Source organism: Engraulis encrasicolus, chromosome 12 (genome assembly GCF_034702125.1).
Source record: "Engraulis encrasicolus isolate BLACKSEA-1 chromosome 12, IST_EnEncr_1.0, whole genome shotgun sequence".
NCBI lineage: Eukaryota > Metazoa > Chordata > Actinopteri > Clupeiformes > Engraulidae > Engraulis > Engraulis encrasicolus.
Window position 1 is genome coordinate 35492561 of NC_085868.1, and position 21744 is coordinate 35514304.

Here is a 21744-nt window from a genome sequence, read left to right on the forward strand (position 1 = left end):
CTGTAGTGGCAATTTTGTAGCTGCAGCAGGAGCATGTGGAAATACCACCCTCATTCTCCAGGGCCAGGGTCATCCATCCTTGAAGTGGGATGGATGCTGTGAACTGGAACAAGTCATAGAGTCCTTTCATTTAGAACGTGTTGGCACTAGGGCCAACTTCAGGCAACTCCACAGGCCGACAAGGATTGTCCTTAGTATAAAAACCCTTTATTAATCCATGGGCATTGTTACAGAGATAAAACCGCCAACCGGTTTCAACCCGCAGTGGGTCTTCATCAGGGCGTAAACAGTTACTGTTATGTGCGATCCTGCCCCTTAAGTGTGGACAAGTATGGATGTACAGGGGTTGGACAATGAAACTTAAACACCTGTTATGTTTGAAGTTTCACAGATAAATTGGACCAGCCTGGTGGCCAGTCTTCATTAATTTCACATTGCACCAGTGAGAGCCGAGTTTGAAGGTTAAATTAACAAGGTAAGAGCACAGTTTTGCTGGGTTTATGGGTGACATATCAGAGTTCAAAAAAGGAGAGATTCTCAGTGTGTGTGTTGCTGGTGCTTCTTTGACCAAGACAGCAAGTCTATGTGATGTATCAAGAGCCTCAATATCCAAGGTAATGTGTGCATACCACCAAGAAGGATGAAGCACAACCAACAGGACCCAAGAGGAAGCTGTCGGATGCTTGGGTGCCAGGGGCGCCTGCAGACTTGGCCAGTACGGTACGCCCCCCCCCCCCCCCCCCGAACCCCCCCCCAAAAAAAAACAAAACACCGGAGAAATGACAGCAGAACATGACACAGGAGGAAAAAAAATAGCTACATGATTGCAAGTGTAGTCAACATGTCTGGGGATGTTTTTTATCTGTCTTTTTTTTTCTTCTTACTTTTGCATAATATTAAACTTGTTGACAACAAGGCCTAGTCTGCGTAGAGCTACTGTTTTGAAAACCGTTTGGTTATAGGGGCTATATAGTTTCACTTCTCGAGGTGCAGTCCATGCACACGCTTTATATTAGGCTACTAATAGGCCTATAGCCTATATTTTTTAAAAATGCGACATTAAACTGCGGTGACTTCCCAGACTACTGCACGCACTTGTGGGATGAAACAGGTACAGGCACACGCCTACCATTTAGATACAACAACTTTTTTAAGCTTTATGCAACTTTTTCACTCGGGTAGAAAGTTAGCGCAGAGGTGTCTGCTGCAGCATGCATGAAGTTCACATCACAAACATGGCTGAGCTGGGACCATAAAATGCAGACCCCTCTAAGAAAATGCAGAAAGCCCGACTACCTCAGCACACACCGGGAAATGCCCCCAAATAACACACAAAAGACAAATTGCAACATGCTATTCATGTCAGCAAACATGTGTGATGGAGGTCACACATGGAATAGCAACACATTGATTATTACAAAAGCAGATATGTTTTCCTGCTGTGCAACTCGCCCGCTCCTGAAAAAAAAATGATACAGTGTAACAAGTTCTATCAGCGCGAAATTCTAACTTGAGTGGCTGGCTATACCTCCAGTCAGACATGCATTATAGTCTAGACTCTAGAGTTAGTCGCAATTGGGCCTATGGGGCACCTAAGTCACGCCCTCTACTTCCTGGTTCATGGGGCAGAGGGAGTCAAAAAATGATTACTGGGCTTGAAAATGAGTGATTTTTGGATTTGTGGTGCACAGGTGGAGGTCCAAGGTTTGGATTGGTATCAAAAAACACTCATTTTCAAGCCCAGTAATTATTTTTGGACTTCCCCTGCCCCATGAACCAGGAAGTAGAGGGCGTGACTTAGGTGCCCCANTTCTTGTTTAAGACAGCTCTCCACTGCATTTAAGATAATAATCTTGCTGACAGAGGTTAGTTTATGACCCACTAAACAAACTAGATTAACATTGTCTGTGGCCATATGTAGCTGATATTTTAATAGTGTCTTTTGATAGGGGTCCCAGTTGCAGTGTCTTGCTCTGATGATCACGGGCAGGCTGCCCCGCGCAAATAGTAGCCTACATTTGTTCAGGAAAGCATGAACGCAATTCTACATGTTTTGATGACATGGTCGAAACATGCACTTTGGATGTTTAAGGCTTAATGCACATGTGTTGCTATTTCATGTGTGAACAGGTGCAAGATGACCTCCGTCACACATGTTTGCTGACATGAATAGCATTTTGCAATTTGTTGCTAACCCAGACTGTATAAAAAAAAACGTAAAACAACAGCTGTACAACTCATGGTAGAATTCAATGTGCACCTCAACTCTCCTGTTTCCACCAGGGGTCTGTTTCTCGATTCTTGTCGTTGCTAACCGTCTTAAGACCGTCTTACCGTTCCCTTGGATTTAGTGGTGAGCGTCGCTGTTGAGAGGGAGTTGAGTCGCTCTTACGAAGGACGTTGCTACCGTCGTTAGCAAAGACGCTTTCGAGATACGGACCCCAGAATGGTCCATGGAGAGCTCCACAGGGTCAATATACACGGCCGGTCACCCAAACATCCTTTTCTGACAGCTTCCACTTACTGTCTTGGTCAAAGATGCACCAGCAACATGCATACATTTCTTATATTTTGAAATCTGATATGTCACAAATAATGTGCAATATTTTGAGCAAAACTGTGCTCTTTCCCTGTTAATTGAACCTTCACACTCTTACTGATGCAATGTGCAACTAATGAATACTGGCCACCAGGGTGGTCCAATGTTATCCATGAAACTTCCCACACTAAAATGACAGATGTTTCAGTTTCTTTGCCCAACCCCTGTGTGATGGTACTATATAATCATATCGTTTATGATGCTTCATAATAATGAACAATGGCACAACTTCAACTTCAGTTTCAAGCACAAGTCAAATGCACAAGACAAATTAAAATGAAAATAAAATATATGTCTTCAATTATCAGAAAGGCCAAGGGCGTGGGTAGGCTATGTGTGAATAATGGTTGAGGCCATTGTTTCTCTGTAATAAATAATTGTCCTTAGAATAGCAATGTTGACAAAAAGACACATTTATTGGCCGATAAGTACTACTTGACAGGCATGTCAACTTACCTACCTACTTGCCTTACATGTGCTTTGTGGATCAGACCTCATGCCCTCTTGAAGCAGTTCGAAAACAAAAGTAATACAAAAAAGTATTATTATTATTATTATTATTACTTTGTTATTATACAACACTTCTTCCAGAGAATATTTTACTTATTCATCAAATACTTTTTTAATGGAGATGTGTCAATCGAACATTCTAGCATATAATGATATCATTTAATTATGAGCAATGTTTCATAACAATGAACAATATATAAATTTGAATTTCAAAGTGAAAGTGAACTGCACAAGAGAAATCAAAATGAAAGTGAAAGATGTGGCTACAGTTATCAAAAGGGCGTAGGTATGTGTCAATGATATGGTTGTTTTAGGTCATTGTTTCTTTAATGCAGTGTTCAAATACTCCAAATGTAATGGAAGGCAATATACTGAAATAAATGGTTGTCCTGAGTAAAGTACTGTTGACAAAAGATACATTCATTGATGGATGAGGACTATCAAGAGGCATATCAATTTACCTTTGGCAAACAACATGTGCTTTGTGGACCAGACCTCGTTCCAGCTTGCCAGTGGAAGAGGACAAACCAAAGATTACAGTAAGTTATAGAAGTCCTTGGGACAAACAAAACATACAGTTGGAGCCATTTTTCCTCATTCCATGTGCATGCGACGTCCATCGGACATCCAAGAAGTTAGTGTGTGGATGATGAATGGAGATTGCACACACGTCTTGCTAGGACGTGCGTGGCGCAATCAAGGAAGCACGGTACCAAGGTTGTGGTTGAGTAGTTCATTCAGAGTCCATTCTGCCAACAAATGTTACCTTTTGCACGTACCACCCCTATCAAATTCTAAGTATTCAATTGGATTCATAAAACTTAGAATTTCCAGAAATAGACATTTTAGTTGCAAGACTTCCTGTACTTTCCTGTACCGGTAAATATTGATAATAAACTTTATTCACAGACTCAAGGTCCAGATAAAGTTTTCCAGAATAGTTAATCTTTTTAGTAAATATTCATGAAAAGATCAAACACTGGCCCCCACCCAAACGCAGTGCACATTAAATTGAAATAATTAGGAAAGAGGAATTTAAGAACTAACAATTTACACCTGGTATCAAAACCTTTGGTCCTACAATTTATTCAGCATTTTACAACGTCGCAAGACGTCATTGACGACAGAAGTTTAATTCAATATCTCGCAAAAGCACAATTCAAAGGTCATTTTCTCATTTGCAATCAGGATGTTGAATGGGGAAAAGTCCCCCAAAAGTTGTTGTGCATAGGCTGACACAGCAGGGAAACATTGTTCTCTCCTAGCCCGGCGTCCTCTTCGGGAGGCCGGGCATCAGTGCAGCATGAGGCCAAAAGCACAAGGTGAAGATGGGAGATTAGATCATTAGATGGTCCCATATTCTCCATTGTTATTATTATAAAAAAGAGGGAAAAGACAAAACAAAGTGGAAAACTATGAAACCGATCTGGCACCTAAAAATGGAGGGTTCATTTGACTTTTGAAAATGCAGTAAACGACAAAGAGTTAACACTAAGTTTTCAAAGCTGCAACCAGAATACCTTTTTGCAATGAGTAACTATTTGACAATTAAAATATATTGGGGTGAAAGTAATGCCATTAAGTTCAGGAATAGGGCAGTAAAAGTGAAAGTAGTCAGACAAAAAACAACTGGAGTAAAGTATTCCACAGCATAGTAAGTAAAGTAGTATATCAAAAAAGTATTATAACTTCATTACTATACTGATTCTAAAGAATATTGTTCACTAATTAGCTTTTTTTCTCACGTTTTATGGCATTATGTCAATCGAGCATTTTGCACATGACATGCCGCACCCATCATGAACACACATTTCAAAGATAGGCCTACACAGTGGGTCTTGCAAATATTTATATGCCTGCTGATATATCAAACAGTGAGCAAATTTAATAAAGCAAGCTTGGTCATGGGATGTTATGCATAAGCCACCATCTGATATGGACAGAACGCACGCACACACGCACGCACGCACACACACACAGGTCCATCGTTCACATTACTGCAATCTAAGATAGGTAATCTCTGTCTCATCCTCTACTAAGCACCATGTCAGCAATGGGCAGCTCCCTCAGCTGTAAACAGACACACAGAATTGCACTTCATTTATTATCAGAAAAACTTTATACAACTTCTGCACTGTGACCATTTCAATCACTCACAGTGAAATAGTCAGTGTGTGGGAGATGCACAATGAAAAGTTGTAATTCATTTGTAAATATGCACACAAACAGGTTGTAGGCTATACAAGTTCTTATCTATTGTCATATGGAAAACCCATGCCATTCTCAACACAGAATGTTGCATGTGTGTGGCCGTGCGGGTTCCCACACACAAACACACACACACACACACATGAAGATGTGACATACCACACCCATCATGAACACACATTATGAAGACTCACAATGGATCTTGCAAATATTTATATGTCTACTGACATATTAAACAGTAGGCAAATTTAATAAAGCATGCCCGGTCATGGGATAGTAAAACGTAGAGTTATGCACAAGCCATCATCTAATATGGACAGAACACACACACACACACACAGGTTCATCGTGCGCAAGGTATTACAACAATCTAAGATGGAGAACCCGTTCCATCCTCTACAAGGCACCATGTCAGCAATGGGCAGCTCCCTCAGCTGCAATAGTCCATCCTATTCCAGCATTTACCAACTCCATTAGGTGGCTCACTGAAACCTCTCAGATTCCTTAAAGTGCAGAATCACACGCATGCACTCACACACGCGCACGTGCAAGTGAACACACACACACACACACACACACACACACACACACACTATGAATGATATATTCTATGTGTTATATTGCATGTGATGAACAAAAAAGGCATAGGTAGTGGTGAGGGTGGTCATCCGTTTCTTTAATAGTCTTTTCCATTTGTACAATTTCATGTGTAAATGTATATGTTTCAAAGGAATTTATGGCAACTCTGTTGTTTTATGTTCTGTATAAACACAATAAAACAAATGACTGAATTATTAGCTGATATGGCATACTGTGGATCACAACTGTGGCAGTGAAGCCAGAACTCCGACAGAATATTCCTAGAGGCCTGAGAATGCTTTGGTCCAGAATGTGAAATCCTCCACCTCTGTATTTATTTCTGATTAATGTGAGCTTTTCCATATTTCTGCTAAATTATCAACATACTGTGAATTACCACTGTATATATTATATTGTTTTCTCAGCATAGAGAGCAAAGATAGTGCCAATGTGATTGATTCAGTTCGCGATGAGGCAGCTTCAGCTCATCTTCTTCACTTCAGCCACCAGGTCTGATCTGGACACCTCCACCTGTAGAACACACACACACACACACACACACACACACACACACACACACACACACACACACACACACACACACACACACACACACACACACACACACACACACACACACCACAAACACAGAGTTTTACAATGCTCTACAGCGTTGTTCATGGAAGTTGTGGCCTCTGGCAGCTGTGGCCTGACTCATGTTTTTACAGTTACAGTACGTGTATAAGTGATATTTCTCCTTAATTGTTGCTTTTTTCTTTTACTTCTTTTCTTTCCATATTTTACTATTTTATTTTCACCTGACATGACTTGCGCTTTTATTTCTTGTTTAATTGTTTTTCTTACTTTATTGTAAAGCACATTGAATGGCATTTATGTATGAAATGAGCTTCACAAATAAAATAGCCTTTCCTTGCATAATGGTTAGAGGGTCGGCCATTTTAAAAACACTGACCTCCAAAATTTACTCAGTTTATGTTCTATAGTGTTAGCACACAAGATTTGGCGTAGGAGGTTCAGAGGTGAGAGAAGAGCTACCTGACCGCTTGTCAACTGGCAATGTTTTGTAGCTTGACATGGTCATACGCAGAGAGATAAAATAAAATATAATAGAAGTATGTCGTTGTGTCAGTGCTAAGTCTAACGCCTCAAAGATCGAGGAGATCGAGGTGGTTAAGAGGTTAGTGAGATGATAGCTGGCCTTTTTCGGACTGGCTTCTTTGTGTAGCTTCACATGTTCATACACACACAAATAAATAAGAATAAAATAACAGAAGCATGTCAAAGTGTTAGTGCTAAGACCGAGTCCTTAAAGATCAGGGGTCCGAATCTCGAAAGCGCCTTTGCTAACGATGGTAGCAACGTCCTTCGTAAGAGTGACTCATCTCCCTCTCAACAGCGACGCTCACCACTAAATCCAAGGGAACGGTAAGACGGTCTTAAGACGGTCTTAAGACGGTTAGCAACGACAAGAATCGAGAAACCGACCCCAGTGTGGAGGAAGTTCAGAGAAGAATGAGGACCTAGCTGACCTTTTGAGGTTGTGTCTGGTGACGTTGCGTAGCTTGACATGTTCAGACATATGCTAAAAATTAATAGAAGCATGTAGCTGTGTGAGTGCTAATAATGGACCAGAGGTGAGTAAGAAACAGGGCCACTGCCAGATTTGGCCGGGACCAGCGCAAAGTTATCTGAAAAACCCCCGCCCCCAACACACCAAATCTGGGGTGCATTTCTGGAAAGCGTAGTTGCTAACTATGTTAGCTACTTTGTTGGTTGCAATGCAATTTCCCATTGGCAACTAGCCTACCGAAGTTACTAACTGCTAACAACTACGCCTTCCAGAAATGCACCCCTGGGTTCCTGTCTCCCTGGGCCCTCGAAAACTGACCCCTTTGCCCCCCCTTGTCGTGAGCTAGCTGACCTCTTGCCGGGTGGCGACGTTGCGCAGCTTGACGGTGCCACTGCTCAGCTCCTGCTCTCCCAGGATGGCCACTAGGGGCACTCCCGAGTCCTCGCAGTACTGCAGCTGGCTCAGCAACTTCGGGTCGCGCTTATAAACCACCTCCGCCTACAGGAACACACACACACGCACGCACACATACACACACACACACACACACACACATGTACACACAGATGTAGACATACACACAGTCAAGTAAAAGATAACGGTGGACGAGGTGACCAGTTCCACGGAATAGGGCATCCTCGAACAGGTGGACCTCGAAGGCCATTATCCTGATTATCTGCTGTTAAGGTAGGGTATTTTTTAAATCTGTTACTGTCTGTTAAGTTGTAGGAAACATACCAACTGCACCAAAATATCGTGAGCAAGATAGACGCTTGACACGTAGCCACGCCTAGAATCTTTTAAAAAGTGAAAGTGAAAGCCCATTGGGAAACTCCAACTCCCATTGTCATTGTGACACAGCACTCCACAGCACACAAGTGAACACTGCACACAACGAAATTGCATTTATGCCTCACCCGTGCAAGGGGGCAGCCCTCAGTGGCGCCCCATGGGGAGCAGTGCGGTGGGACGGTACCATGCTCAGGGTACCTCAGTCATGGAGGAGGATGGGGGCGAGCACTGGTTGATTACTCCCCCCACCAACCTGGCGGGTCGGGAGTCGAACCGGCAACCTCTGGGATGCAAGTCTGATGCCCTAACCGCTCACCCATGACTTCCCAATCTTCGTTCGGAATGCCGACCTTGTGATTATTTCATTTTCTCTAGATACCGTCGGAATTCCCAAACGAAGATTCTATGCGCATCTAAGTTAGATGCATCCTATAGACGACTGACTGGAATTAATGGTCAACCCATTAGCCAATCAGAAAAAAAAAATCCAATGCGAAGAAAGATAAATATATTCCCGCCACACACACACACTTAGCAGCATAGGGTCATGTTCATTCACCACTTAAGCCTCGACTAGAGCAACACATTCACACACAAGTCAAATATGCACTAACAGAAACCCTCTCACACAGAGAAGCACACACACAGACTCACTTTCACCCCCGCGTCCCACAGCGTCGTTGCCAATCTGAGTCTTTCCTCTAGAAGGTTCTTCTGGGCCGATGCTATCAGTACCTGTGTCTCCGTGGTACGCACCCTCTCTCCTGACGCCTGGGCATTAGCAAATAGAATTATTCACTGTTTATATTATATTACAAATACTTTTTCAAAATATTACATTTCGGGACGTCTCTGTGTATTGCTTTTATTGATGGATCATCTTGAGAAGATACTAAAGAGAATGAGTCTAGGTTTATGTGTGATACTTATGTCAAGTACACAGTATGTTGAACGTATGGATAGTGAACCTGGTATATGAAAAAAGACTTGGCCAATAAAAGTGATTCTGACATGAGATTTATATGTGCTTGTGTGTGTATATTTTGGTGTGTGTGTTTATGTGAGTGAGTGTGTGTGTGTGTGTGTGTGTGTGTGTGTGTGTGTGTGTGTGTGTGTGTGTGTGTGTGTGTGTGTGTGTGTGTGTGTGTGTGTGTGTGTGTGTTTACTTGTGTGTATAGTATTTATCTGCCCTGTTGCATTTCCTCACCTCAGCCTTCTGCTCCATGATGGAGAATATCCTCTCGATGCCGATGCTGACTCCCACGCACGGCACGTTGCGGCCCTTGGCATCGAACATGCCCACCAGGCCGTCGTAGCGCCCGCCCCCCGCCACGCTGCCCACCCCGACAGGCTCGCCCTCGCCACCTGCGGCGCCAGTGCCGGTGCCTGTCAGGACGGCCTCGTAGATCACTCCCGTGTAGTAGTCCAAGCCACGGGCTAGCGACAGGTCGAACACCAACTGAAGACACACACGCACATGCATACACACACACACGGGTCAAAGAGGTCCAACATGACATTGTCGTTCAGTGTAACGGATACTTTTGCTTACTGTAAATGCAAAAAAAAACCCTGTTTTTCACAGTTACAGTAAGCAAAAGTATCCATTAGCACTGAAGGACAATTTCATGTTGGACGTCTTTGACCCACACACAGACACACACGCACACACACACACACAGGAGCAGAGGGATGATGAAAAAATCTACACAGAGTCAGAGAGTGATACACACATGATACAAAGACATACAAACTCACACAAAGACACATGCATACATACAATACATACAGTACATGCAGCTAATATGTAGTAACTAAATAGGGTACAATTGAAAGGGAACGGATGTTTAAATGAATCACATTCATTTAGTTAGTTAGTTTCAAGCACCTCTCTCTCTCACATACACACACGCACACGCGCGCGCACACACACACACACACACACTGACACACACACAGAAATCTACCTTGTCTGTGAAACAACGTGTGAAGTACTCTGACCTTGTATGTGACCTTGAAGATCTGCAGGTAGGTGAAGAGCAGCTTGATGTCAGTCAGGCCGGCACAGGAAGCCTCACTCTTACTCAGCTTAGCGTCCGCTAGCAGCCTCTCAGCTAACTCCATACCACCAGCTGGAATACACACACGCACACACACACACACACACACACACACACGTATACACACACACACTCACAACATAGGGTTTATGTTACCGTTTGTAATACATTATGTCCAAGTGTCAGTAATAGATGTCATAATAGATGTCATAGATGTCCTGTTGCTAACAACTGATCTTTGGATAATGATATACTGCATGTGATACATTTTGTTTGACTGCTAAAACTGTGTGTGTGTGTGTGTGTGTGTTTTCTGTATTTTACCTTTCAACGTGACATACTCTCCAATCTGAGCTGCTACTTTCTCTGGTAGGCCTTTCTCTATAATCTCTTTCTTCACGTCCTCCCATGGCATCTTCAACACACACACACACACACACACACACACACACACACACACACACACACACACACACACACACACACACACACACGTTTTGCTCTGCCATTTTTGCGCCTTAGCACATTGATGTGAGATGTGTGGATTTGTGTGTGTGTGTGTGTGTGTGTGTGTGTGTGTGTGTGTGTGTGTGTGTGCGTGTGTGTGTGTGTGTGTGTGTGTGTGTACTGTTCACCTTGTCCATCTTGTCTACGGAGGAGCAGACAGTGCGGAACTTGTCGTCTGGTACTCCACACACTGCAAACATGCCATCCAGAATCCTCCTGTCATTCACCTGTAAAAGTGCAGAAACGATTACACAAACACACACACACACACACAGAATTCTCCTTTCAATTCACCTGCAATAGGACTCGTTGTATACACACACGCACACACATACACACACAGAATTTTCCGTTCATTCACCTGCAATAGGACTCATTGTACTGTATACACGCACACACACAAACAGCACAAACACATACACACACACACACGCACACACGCACATACACACACCTTGATGCGGAAGTCCCCAATATCCAGTGCACTCAGGATCTCGTGAACAATCTTCAGGCATTCTGCATCAGGAATCATTGGATCGTATTGGCCAGCAATGTCAAAGTCCTGATGATGTAATACACACACAAGCACACACGGGGGATCAGTCAATCAGTGCCTTGGGAGTAATTGCCATTCCAAATCCAGTGTACAGCCTGTGAATATGTTTGGTTTTATTGTTTTTTTTTTTGTTTTTTTTTTTTGTGGGGTAGCCTCGCGAGCCATCCTACGTACTTCCGCCAAAGGATTGGCTCCACTACTGTAGTCTGGCCGTGCTTCTCCTGGAGCAGTAGAATTTTGATCGCAACGCCCCCCCAGAAAACAGCCAATAATCGAATACGCCCCCCCACGTGGGGGCGAAAGGGGGAGGACGCTCGTGACAATGACGTACACATCTGCGCCAGAGCCATTGGTCTGCGCTATGTTGTTGTTGAGTAACTGCCAGCGATTGGGTGAGAGGTGTCCAATCATTTCAAACCATAACTGAATGCAAACTTCCTGCTTCCTACAATCGCTTCAGAGCAAACAAATGCCAGACCACAAATACGAAATGAAATGGTAGTATTATGGGATGGTCAGGACCAGGCTAGGGGGGGTGGGGGTGGGGGGGGGTTGGGGTTGTACTATTATTCAGATAGGACAGTGGAGGAGAGACAGGAAGCGAAGTGGGAGAGATAGAGAAGGATTGGGAAATGACCCAGACTGGGAATCGAACCCGGGTCGTCTGCACAGCAGTCCAGTGCCCAGCCGTTAGAGCCACGGCTGGGCCCATGACCTTGACCTTGACCTTTGACATGGACTCACGCATTGGTAGAACTCTCTGTAGCGGCCCCGGGTCATGGCAGGGTTGTCTCGGCGGTACACCTTGGCGATGTGGTAGCGCTTGATGTTGCTGATCTTGTTCATGGCCAGGTAACGAGCGAACGGCACCTGAGGTCAAGGGGGTCAAGGACACCGCAACGAGTGGAGGATACACACATGTGCGCGCACACACACACACACCCACGCACACCTACAAACACACACACACTCTCTCTCTCACACACACACTCACCTACACAGACCCACAAACACACACACAGACCCCCCCACACACACAAAGCTTCCCGTAGTTGTAACATTCGTGTCAGTTTGCGTTTCAGTTTGCAGATTTGCTACTTCACTGTAAATTTTCAGGTAAATGCATCCAGTGGAAGTCATCAAGCATCACCATTCCCATTACCACAAAGACATTGGCGCACACACACACACACACACACACACACACACACACACACACACACACACACACACACACACACACACATACACACAGTAATTCATTGGCATACACAAGCACACTCTCTCTCATAGTCCATCGTCTTGCATGCCCACAAATGAAAGAATTATAAGCTTGAGAGCTCAAGAAGTGAATGATTGACTGGTCCCAAAGTGGTTAGGAACACAGAACTTAACACTCATTCATTCACACACACACACACACACACACACACACACACACACACACACACACACACACACACACACACACACACACACACACACACACACACACACACAGAGTTTAGTTTCACTTTCATTATTGCTACATATACTGTCCAAACATTAAATGGCCACTCCCGTCCAGATGTCAAACAAAGATTTCCATCACCAGGTAACAGTAGCTTAGATATTCTAATACAGAACCGTTGACCCTCTCTCCAAGGATACAGTAAGGTCATATCTGAGGGACAGCAGCTCTCCTCCCTGGTCCTTCAGGTCGTAAATGAGCTTGGAGTCTTCACCATACTTCCCCATTAGAGTTTCCTGAATAGAATAGAATGGAATAGAGTAGAAGAGAAGAGAATAGAATGGAATGGAATGGAAAGGAAAGACAAAGGCCATTTCCACATTAAGCCGGATAAATATGAATCCATGTATCTGTAGTTTAAACGGTCTGCATCCACACTATTGATTTAATTTTGTTCACAGAACTTTCAGGTGGCATTTTTTAGATCTCTCCACTTCAGCCGTCGATTTCAAAAAGCTTTCGATTTCATTGGTTCGAAGTTGCTGTATTAGTAGTGTGGATGGGAGGTACATTACATTACATTACAGATACATTATTCTGCGTTTTAGGGCAGGGGTGCATCTCTTGAAGCCATAGTTGCTAGCTACATCAGCTACTTTGTTGTTTGCAATGCAATTTCACATTGGCAACTACCCAAGTTGCTAACTGACTAACGACTATGCTTTTGAGAAACGCACCGCAGAATTGGCCTTCTGAAAGTTCAGACTTAACTGGGTTGACTGCTACTATTGTGTGAAAGTCTACAGGTGCATCCAACTACGGTAGGTGCATCACCAGACATGAATGACTGAGGACAGTGGTTAGAGCTATCAGTAACAAACTTATTTAACCCATTTTAGCCTGAGCCCTTTTTGGGAAAAGGTGCCCTCTCCCTGTTAAAATCTGAATATCTCAGCTTCCAAAGCACATAAAAACATGAAATAAGTTGCATGTAAAAGCTAGAACTTTCATTTTGTACAAGAATGTGTTCATTCAGCTCTAACTTACCCACATTAGTAATAAAACATCTCAAATCTCAAGAACCTGAATGCAGCGTATATGCCACTGAAGTACACAATGGGTTAACTATGAAAATGGCCTCTGAAAGAAAGTGTGCAAGACATTTGAAGGCATTTAAAAAAATGTGTGACACTGTTTTTAGGTATATTAAAGTGTATCCTTTCAGGTGAATGAGAGAGTGTGAAGGACTTATAAAGCGGGACTTTGGAGACGTTTGAGACAGTGGTGAGATTTACAATTAAAAAGCGTGTGTGTGCCTGAGTGGCCTCTTTGTGCATATGGGCCCGCTGGAAAGACTCAAGTACATTATGACAACAATTATTATATTATTAACAGACAGATTTAGACTTGTCACTACAATTTTGAAGACAATGCGGTTATAACATTAGGCTCTGCATAAAGGGGTTAAAATAGCCTTTTGTAGAAGGGATGCTATTTTCATATAATTAGAGCATAAAATATCTTTTGTTACAGGTGTTTGAGAGTGTTTGATGGCATGTCACAGTCTTTTACAGTTAGTCCCCTCCCACACCTTGAGCTCGAAGACGGGCGTGTCGATGGTCTCAGCTCCGTGACGCTTGAAGGAACCCACAATGACATTAAAGACCTTCTCTCTGATAGCCATCTGCTTTGGGTTGTAGTCTCTTGTGCCCTAAAGATACACGCACACATACGCAAACATGCACGCACATACACACACACACATACGCAAACATGCACGCACGCACACGCACACACACAAAGGTCTGCTCAGGAAAGTTGACCGACATTACTGTAACACCGCAGTCAGTGCATCATTATGAATTATGCTGATTTTTGTTACTCAGACTCAAAGAATGTTACTTATCTATCTGCCCAGAAGACTTTGTGTGATTTATTGTAAAGACTACTGCATGCTAACTCACCTTGGGAGTTTTGAGAACATGTTTGCCCTCCTCTCCCACTTGCACTTTCTGTTGCAACTGCTCAGCCATTTTCTCAGCCTGAAAAGGATGAGAAACGCACGCACGCACGCACGCACACACACACACACACAATGTGACACAACCAAACACAAGAACACACACATTTCCAATAATTATCCTCATCTTTGAATACACCCATAATGGCATCATTTAGGTATATCCACACAGATATTAGGCACACATAAACCATTGGTACCAGTGTATGCTATGCCTGTGTATGAGACAAAATTTTAATGGAAACAGAAACTGCCAGCTATTTGTTGAAACGTTACACGTAATTTACACAATATGCCCACCTAATATTACTTTGCAACTTTCACATGCAGTAGAAAGCCTAACCAAGCGGATGTAGCCTAATAGACTATGCGTAACAGCTTAGCGCACATGGAGAGGCCGCGGCGAGTTGCTGCATCACTGCGAGCATTTGGCACGGAGCTACTGAGCGGGCTTTGGGAATGTTATATGAACGTTCTGTCAAAGTATGAACTTGAGGGTTATCAAAATTACGCCTTAATTTTTAAATAGAACATGGAAAATGACAGTAATCATAGCCTGTCCCATGTCAAGTAAAGCTTGATATATTTTAATAGATCAGTAGTCTAGTAGTAACTGTGCCATTGCCGTTTTATATGTGCCACTGTAAATAAATCCGGACCGAGGTCAAATATATTATGATTTTAGATAGGGCCTATACTGTAGCCTTTTGTCAGTCGATAGCCTAAAAAGCTCATCACGAAATATCATCAAACGGACTAATTACTGAGAAGTGATTTTTATTATTTTGCTGTAGACAATAGTTTTAATACTCTTTATAATGCTACACATTTTTTCACAAAGGTAGACTCTTTCATAACAGTGGCCGCATTGACAGAAACACGTCTTTGTACAGGGAAAAAAAAATCTGTCGCACTTCACCTACCTGTTGGTGCGTGTTGCCAGACATCTCCTGTCGTTCGCGCAAGTGTCTACCGTCTCAGACAAAACGATGCAGCAGGGCTCGCGCTGCGAATTATTCATCTTCCGGATGTGTATGTTTCTCTGTGTGGGCGGAGCTTCATTAGGCTACTTAGTTGTTTCAAGTGAAATTAACTGTACCGTAGGTGTGAATGATGCAATCTTCCAAATGTAGGCTATACTTATAACCAAAGTTGATAGATGAATGGGGGAAATGTCTGATGTTTTTTTTCAATGAAACACTGACACGTTGAAACGTTTATTTATCAAGACTGTACTGTATTAAAAAAATTGAATTATCAGATTGCATTGATGCTGCTTTTATTTGAAGAGGGTGACCCTTATTTTGGGACACATTCTGAGGTTGTCTGGTTTCATACTGATACACACACACACACACACACACACACACACACACACACACACACACACACACACACACACACACACACACACAATTTCATTCCATCAATAGGAAGTTGCTCAAAACACAAAATGCATGGCTTTGGCTTAACTACAATCATAACAACATTGATATGACAGTTGATCATAAACATTTTGATGACCGGTTAGAACAGAGGCACTGTGCAAAGGGGTTAAGTGTTGAATTAACACTGCATTTTTTTTTTACTATGAAGACAGTTTACTAAGCAAAGTTATGAAAACAGTGTTCACCAGAGGCCCCTTGCTGAGCAGCAAAAGTTTCTAAACATCCAAACATGGGGTGGCTGAATGTTGAATGCTGCGAGATTAATGAAATGCGATGAGGAAATGTAGTGATAAATGCATCAATCTCCAGCTCTCCATAGTTAAGACATGCTCTGTTAGTAATATCATGCATGTGTGTGCAATTGCAACCACCTTTTTCTTTATAATGCAGGAATGAGCACAGCTGCTACAAAGTCAAGCAAGTAGTGAAAATACCGTTAGAAGCCCTCAATACCAGAATACATTCTAATATGAACATTTATGGATGCATGCATTTATGTATGCACATTTATATTTGTGGGGGTGATTTCGTGAGTGGAACATCCGAGGGCACAATATTCCCGGTGCAAACTTATGCCCCATCCCGCTGGAGTTCCTTCTCCCGGTATTGTTCCACATAAGGCATCGCCACCTCCCACACCTGCAAAGGTCAAAAGGTCACAGGTTAGAGGTCAGATCAGATGCAGACTTGTCACCATGGTCACTTCACTTCCGTGACAGTTTTCCATCATTTCGGAAGCTAAGCAAGCTTATCTGCACTAACTTTGACCTGTATACTGTCACTTTGCATACGACTGTCTGCTAAACTTGGTGTAATGTAATATAATGATGGTTCATGAACCCTCATACATAAAAATTAGAATTCAACACTTAGACAGTCTATTCAACACCCTCTAGCCCCTTAAGACATGGCATAATAAATACACTGTTACCAGGATGTTACCAGAATAAACTGTGACCAAGTCATAATGTAATACTAAAGGCCCCGTGCACTGTCATAATAGTGTAATACTATAGTAGTTAACTTTCATTGTCTATTACAGAGTGCAACAGGAGATACGGTGCGTATTAAGGGGTTAAAGTGCATTTGGTCCAAGAGTACTCTGTAAGTGTTGAATTAACATTGCATTTCTTGTGTTGTGTACGGCTCCAGAATGCAAATATTTTAAACTTAAAATACCAACTGTCTGCTTTTAAGTGTTGAAAAAAAATGTATTATACATGTCAATGACATCTTATCCGTCTTGCTATTAGGTTGATCACTTAACCGCCTTTGTAATTAACCTCACTGAAGTGTAAAATGGTTTGACACATAAGGTGCGTTCAGGATGACTGAGAATTGTGCCAGTGCCCGTTCCCGCAACTAATCTGTGATCGGCTGGCATGTTCATGCCGCGATTTCGGGAACCAGAAAGTTGGTTTGCGATATGAACCAAAAAATACTTGGGCTTTCTCTGCCAACCGTGACAACAACATTGACATCTGCAGATTGTTCCAGGTAACACAACAGTCACGTGTGGAAAAGTTCAGGGCCCGGTATGAACGTGAGTGCTTTGCAGGTAAGCACTTTGGTTCCAAACTTAACTGGCCCAGGAACAAACACTGGCACTGTCCTGGTCGACCAGAAAACAGTAAAGCCTGCTGCACACTGGGCAATACGGTCACCGCTTCACCGGAGTGGTTAGCACCTAGTGGACACCTTATTACCTCAGAAAAACTCCCGCAAGCAAGGTCTAGTAGTGGCTGGTTTGAAACATGGCGGACGGAGCATAAAATGCCACCAAACGTCTTTATTTGAACACTAAAAACGCTTTGTTTCACTTTTTTGAAATGTGTTACTGATAAAGATCATGTGTGAAAAGTATTGCTGTGTTTGGTGATGAATTTGGTTTTCGTAATTTCGTATCAAATCATAACTGCTTGTTTTCTTGTCCACCTATCTAGTGTGGATTAAATAATGATAAAGTTTGGACATTATCACTGTATTTAACAGCTTAAAACTGCATAATTTTGATATTTATCTATTCATTTTTGAGAAGATCCGCGGGAAATCATAAAGTGTTTATCATCACCATAGCAACAGCTCTCTTCACCGCACGGTCAGGCACGGTATTTTCCGGACGAGTTGAAATATTTGAACGTATGCGGAGGCTCTCGGATGCGGACTTTCTTCCGCACCGGACTGTCCGGACCCCAACCGCATACGGAATGCGGTTCTCCATAGACAATGAATGGTTAACGGTCAAACCGGATTCGTATTACCGCATGTAGTGTGCAGGGGGCTTAATACATCACTCACCTTCTCCTCCCTCAGGAGCTTGTGTGCAGCTTCAATGTCAGGGCTCATGGCTCGGTCCTTGTCCCAAGGCCTGATGGGAAAATGAATCTTCTTTAAAGCATCTGCTATTCACATGGAGAGTAAATACACTACAAGCAGGCCAGCCTAGGTGTGTGTATTATCCTGGCGCTACAACTGCAGGTATATAGTCAGTCCGAGTCAAAATCCTTATGAAAACTATGGAGAGGCTACATTAGTTAGTTACAGTTTATACTTGTGTTCGTTTTTAGTGTTATATGACTGCCATTGACAGTGCTGTATGAAATGTTATGAGGCTACTATGTGCAAAGAACATGCTATTCACATCATTGACAGTAAATAGAATGGACGCCAAATCAACGCTATTTGCCATTCAACGCTTTGAAGCCAGATTTGGGAACATTCCAACTTACATTCCACCTTAGCAACGCCAAACGCAGGTGCTGATTGGACAACAACAAGACTTCTAACGGTCAATCAAACCATGTTCTGATGCTCATTGGTCAATTTAACTTTTAATATCTCTCTAAAACAAAACATCACCACAAAAAATCACCACCCTGGTAAGTTGGAGAGCAAGGGGACCTACTAGTTGAGCGAAAAATGATCCCCCTGGAGTGGCATTTAAGGGAGATACAGGGTTTTATGTCTCTCATAGGAATGAATGGGATTTGGCCATTTTTTGGTCTTTTTGGGTCCAACCTTGGCTCCAACTTGGCTTCAACAATGAAATAGAATTTTGGCCTCCATTCTATTTACTCTCAATGGTTCACATGCTACGGTCCATCCAGGTGTGCATCTTACCTGACGACGGAGCGCACCAGCTTGTGCACCTGTTCCAGGGGAGCCGTGGTCTTCAGAGGCCGGTGGAACTCCAGACCCTGGTAGGCAGCCAGCAGCTCGATGGCCAACACTGAAATATGAATAATACACATTACACCACTTATTCACACACTGAAATATGAATATTTACACATTACACCCATTATTCACACACTGAAATATGAATATTACACATTAGACCCATTTTTCACACAATGAAATATAAATATTACAGATTAGACCTATTATTTACACACTGAAATATGAATATTATACATTAGACCTATTATTCACACACACTATATTTATATACAGTAGTCGGCTGCAGCTTGATGGCCAACACTGAAATACAAACATTACACACGTTGTTCATTAGACCTATCTGCACATACAATAGGCCGACCATTTGTCAGCAGCAGCTCATTGGTGAATATAGAATTACCGGTACGGTATAAACATTATACACATTATTCTTATACACATAAACCACAAGCTACATTTATATAGTCAGCAGCTCGATGGCTACAATGGAATACAACACACAACAGTCACTATCAAGGCCTATTTTTAATAAAGCCGAAATACATTCACTGGCCAAGACACACAGGTTATACATGTAGTCTTTATTTACTATGTTAGTAATGCCACAAGTCTCTGTGAGGTTGTAGGTGACACACACACACACACACACACACACACACACACACACACACACACACACACACACACACACACGCATATACCATACAGCACAACAAGCATATACCATACACACATCATAACAAGCATATACCATACATCATATTTACAGCAGCCTATCTAGTACACATACACGTAGTATAGAGTACCTTGCTCCACGTGCTCCACCACCCTGAGGGCCTTGCGTGCTGCCCATCCCCCCATGGACACATGGTCCTCAGTGGCTGCACTGGTGGACAGGGAGTCCACAGACGAGGGGTGACACAGCACCTTGTTCTCCGACACTACAACACACACCAATAGAAATAAGCAATAGGGAATAACAAGTAATACTGTAAGTAATCACCCCAAACACATACACAAGCACAAACTCACAGGCGACCTCACACACACACACACACACACACACACACACACACACACACACACACACACACACACACACACACACACACACACACACACACACGCACACACGAACACAGAGCAAGAGGGAGAAAGAGAGAGAGAGAGAAAGATAGAGAGAGCGAGAGCGAGAGCGAGCGAGAGAGAGAGAAAGAGCGAGAGAGAGAGAGAAAGAGAGAAAGAGAGAGAGAGAGAGGCACCTAAAGCACACACACACACACACACATAATGTGACACAACCAAACACAAGAACACACACATTTCCAATAATTATCCTCATCTTTGAATAAACCCATCATGGCATCATTTAGGTATATCCACACAGATATTAGGCACACATAAACCATTGGTACCAGTGTACTGTATGCCTGTGTATGAGACAAAATTTAAATGGAAACAGAAACTGCCAGCTATTTGTTGAAACGTTACACGTAATTTACACAATATGCCCACCTAATATTACTTTGCAACTTTCACATGCAGTAGAAAGCCTAACCAAGCGGATGTAGCCTATTAGACTATGCGTAACAGCTTAGCGCACATGGAGAGGCCGCGGCGAGTTGCTGCATCACTGCGCGCATTTGGCACGGAGCTACTGAGCGGGCTTTGGGAATGTAATATGAACGTTCTGTCAAAGTATTAACTTTAGGGTTATCAAAATTACGCCTTCATTTCTAAATAGAAGATGGAAAATGACAGTAATTTGACCTGTCCCATGTGAAGTAAAGCTTGATATATTTTAATAGATCAGTAGCCTAGTAGTAACTGCCATTGCCGTTTTATTTGTATGTGCCACTGTTAATAAATACGGACCGAGGACAAATATTATGCCTTTAGATAGGGCCTATAGCCTACTGTAGCCTATGACTGAGTTTGCTTCAGTCGATAGCCTAAAAGCTCATCACGAAATATTATCAAACGGACTAATTACTGAGAAGTTAACTTTATTATTTTGCTGTAGACAATAGTTTTAATACTCTTGTTCCACAAAGGTCGACTCTTTCATAACAGTGGCGGCATTGACAGAAACTCGTCTTCGTAAAGGGAAAAATCTGTCGCACTTCACCTACCTGTTGTTGCGTGCTGCCAGACATAACTCCTGTCGCTCGCGCAAGTGTCTACCGTCTCAGACAGAACGAGGCAGCAGGGCTCGCGCGGCGGATTATTCATCTTCCGGATGTG

At 42.8% G+C, this 21744-nt stretch overlaps 1 protein-coding gene across 2 annotated transcripts; it reads right to left on the reverse strand.

The window, feature by feature from the left end:
* Positions 1-6258: 6258 nt before the first annotated feature.
* On the reverse strand, positions 6259-21687 carry LOC134459714 (histidine--tRNA ligase-like). 2 transcript variants are annotated; one of them, XM_063212108.1, is made up of 13 exons: positions 21633-21687; positions 14817-14894; positions 14444-14563; positions 13053-13148; positions 12147-12272; positions 11301-11408; positions 10975-11073; positions 10664-10754; positions 10281-10411; positions 9487-9738; positions 8934-9050; positions 7839-7985; positions 6259-6427 (listed from the first exon to the last, which is right to left on the reverse strand). In XM_063212108.1, the coding sequence occupies exons 1-13, from the start codon at positions 21654-21656 to the stop codon at positions 6377-6379; spliced, it is 1440 nt and encodes a 479-aa protein (XP_063068178.1). In that variant the 5' UTR covers positions 21657-21687; the 3' UTR covers positions 6259-6376. The 2 variants fall into 2 exon arrangements, with proteins under 2 accessions (XP_063068178.1, XP_063068179.1); XM_063212109.1 differs by lacking the exon at positions 21633-21687 and adding an exon at positions 15796-15865.
* Positions 21688-21744: the final 57 nt, after the last annotated feature.

What these genes read in the sequence shown, in the direction of transcription:
- LOC134459714 (XM_063212108.1), bottom strand. Translation starts at nt 21,656, where the DNA reads ATGTCTGGCAGCACGCAACAACAG. An exon ending in CTGGCAGCACGCAACAACAG is followed by an intron (nt 14,895 to 21,632) that starts GTAGGTGAAGTG and finishes CATCCTTTTCAG; the next exon opens with GCTGAGAAAATGGCTGAGCA. An exon ending in CCCTCAGATATGACCTTACT is followed by an intron (nt 12,273 to 13,052) that starts GTATCCTTGGAG and finishes CCTTGACCTCAG; the next exon opens with GTGCCGTTCGCTCGTTACCT.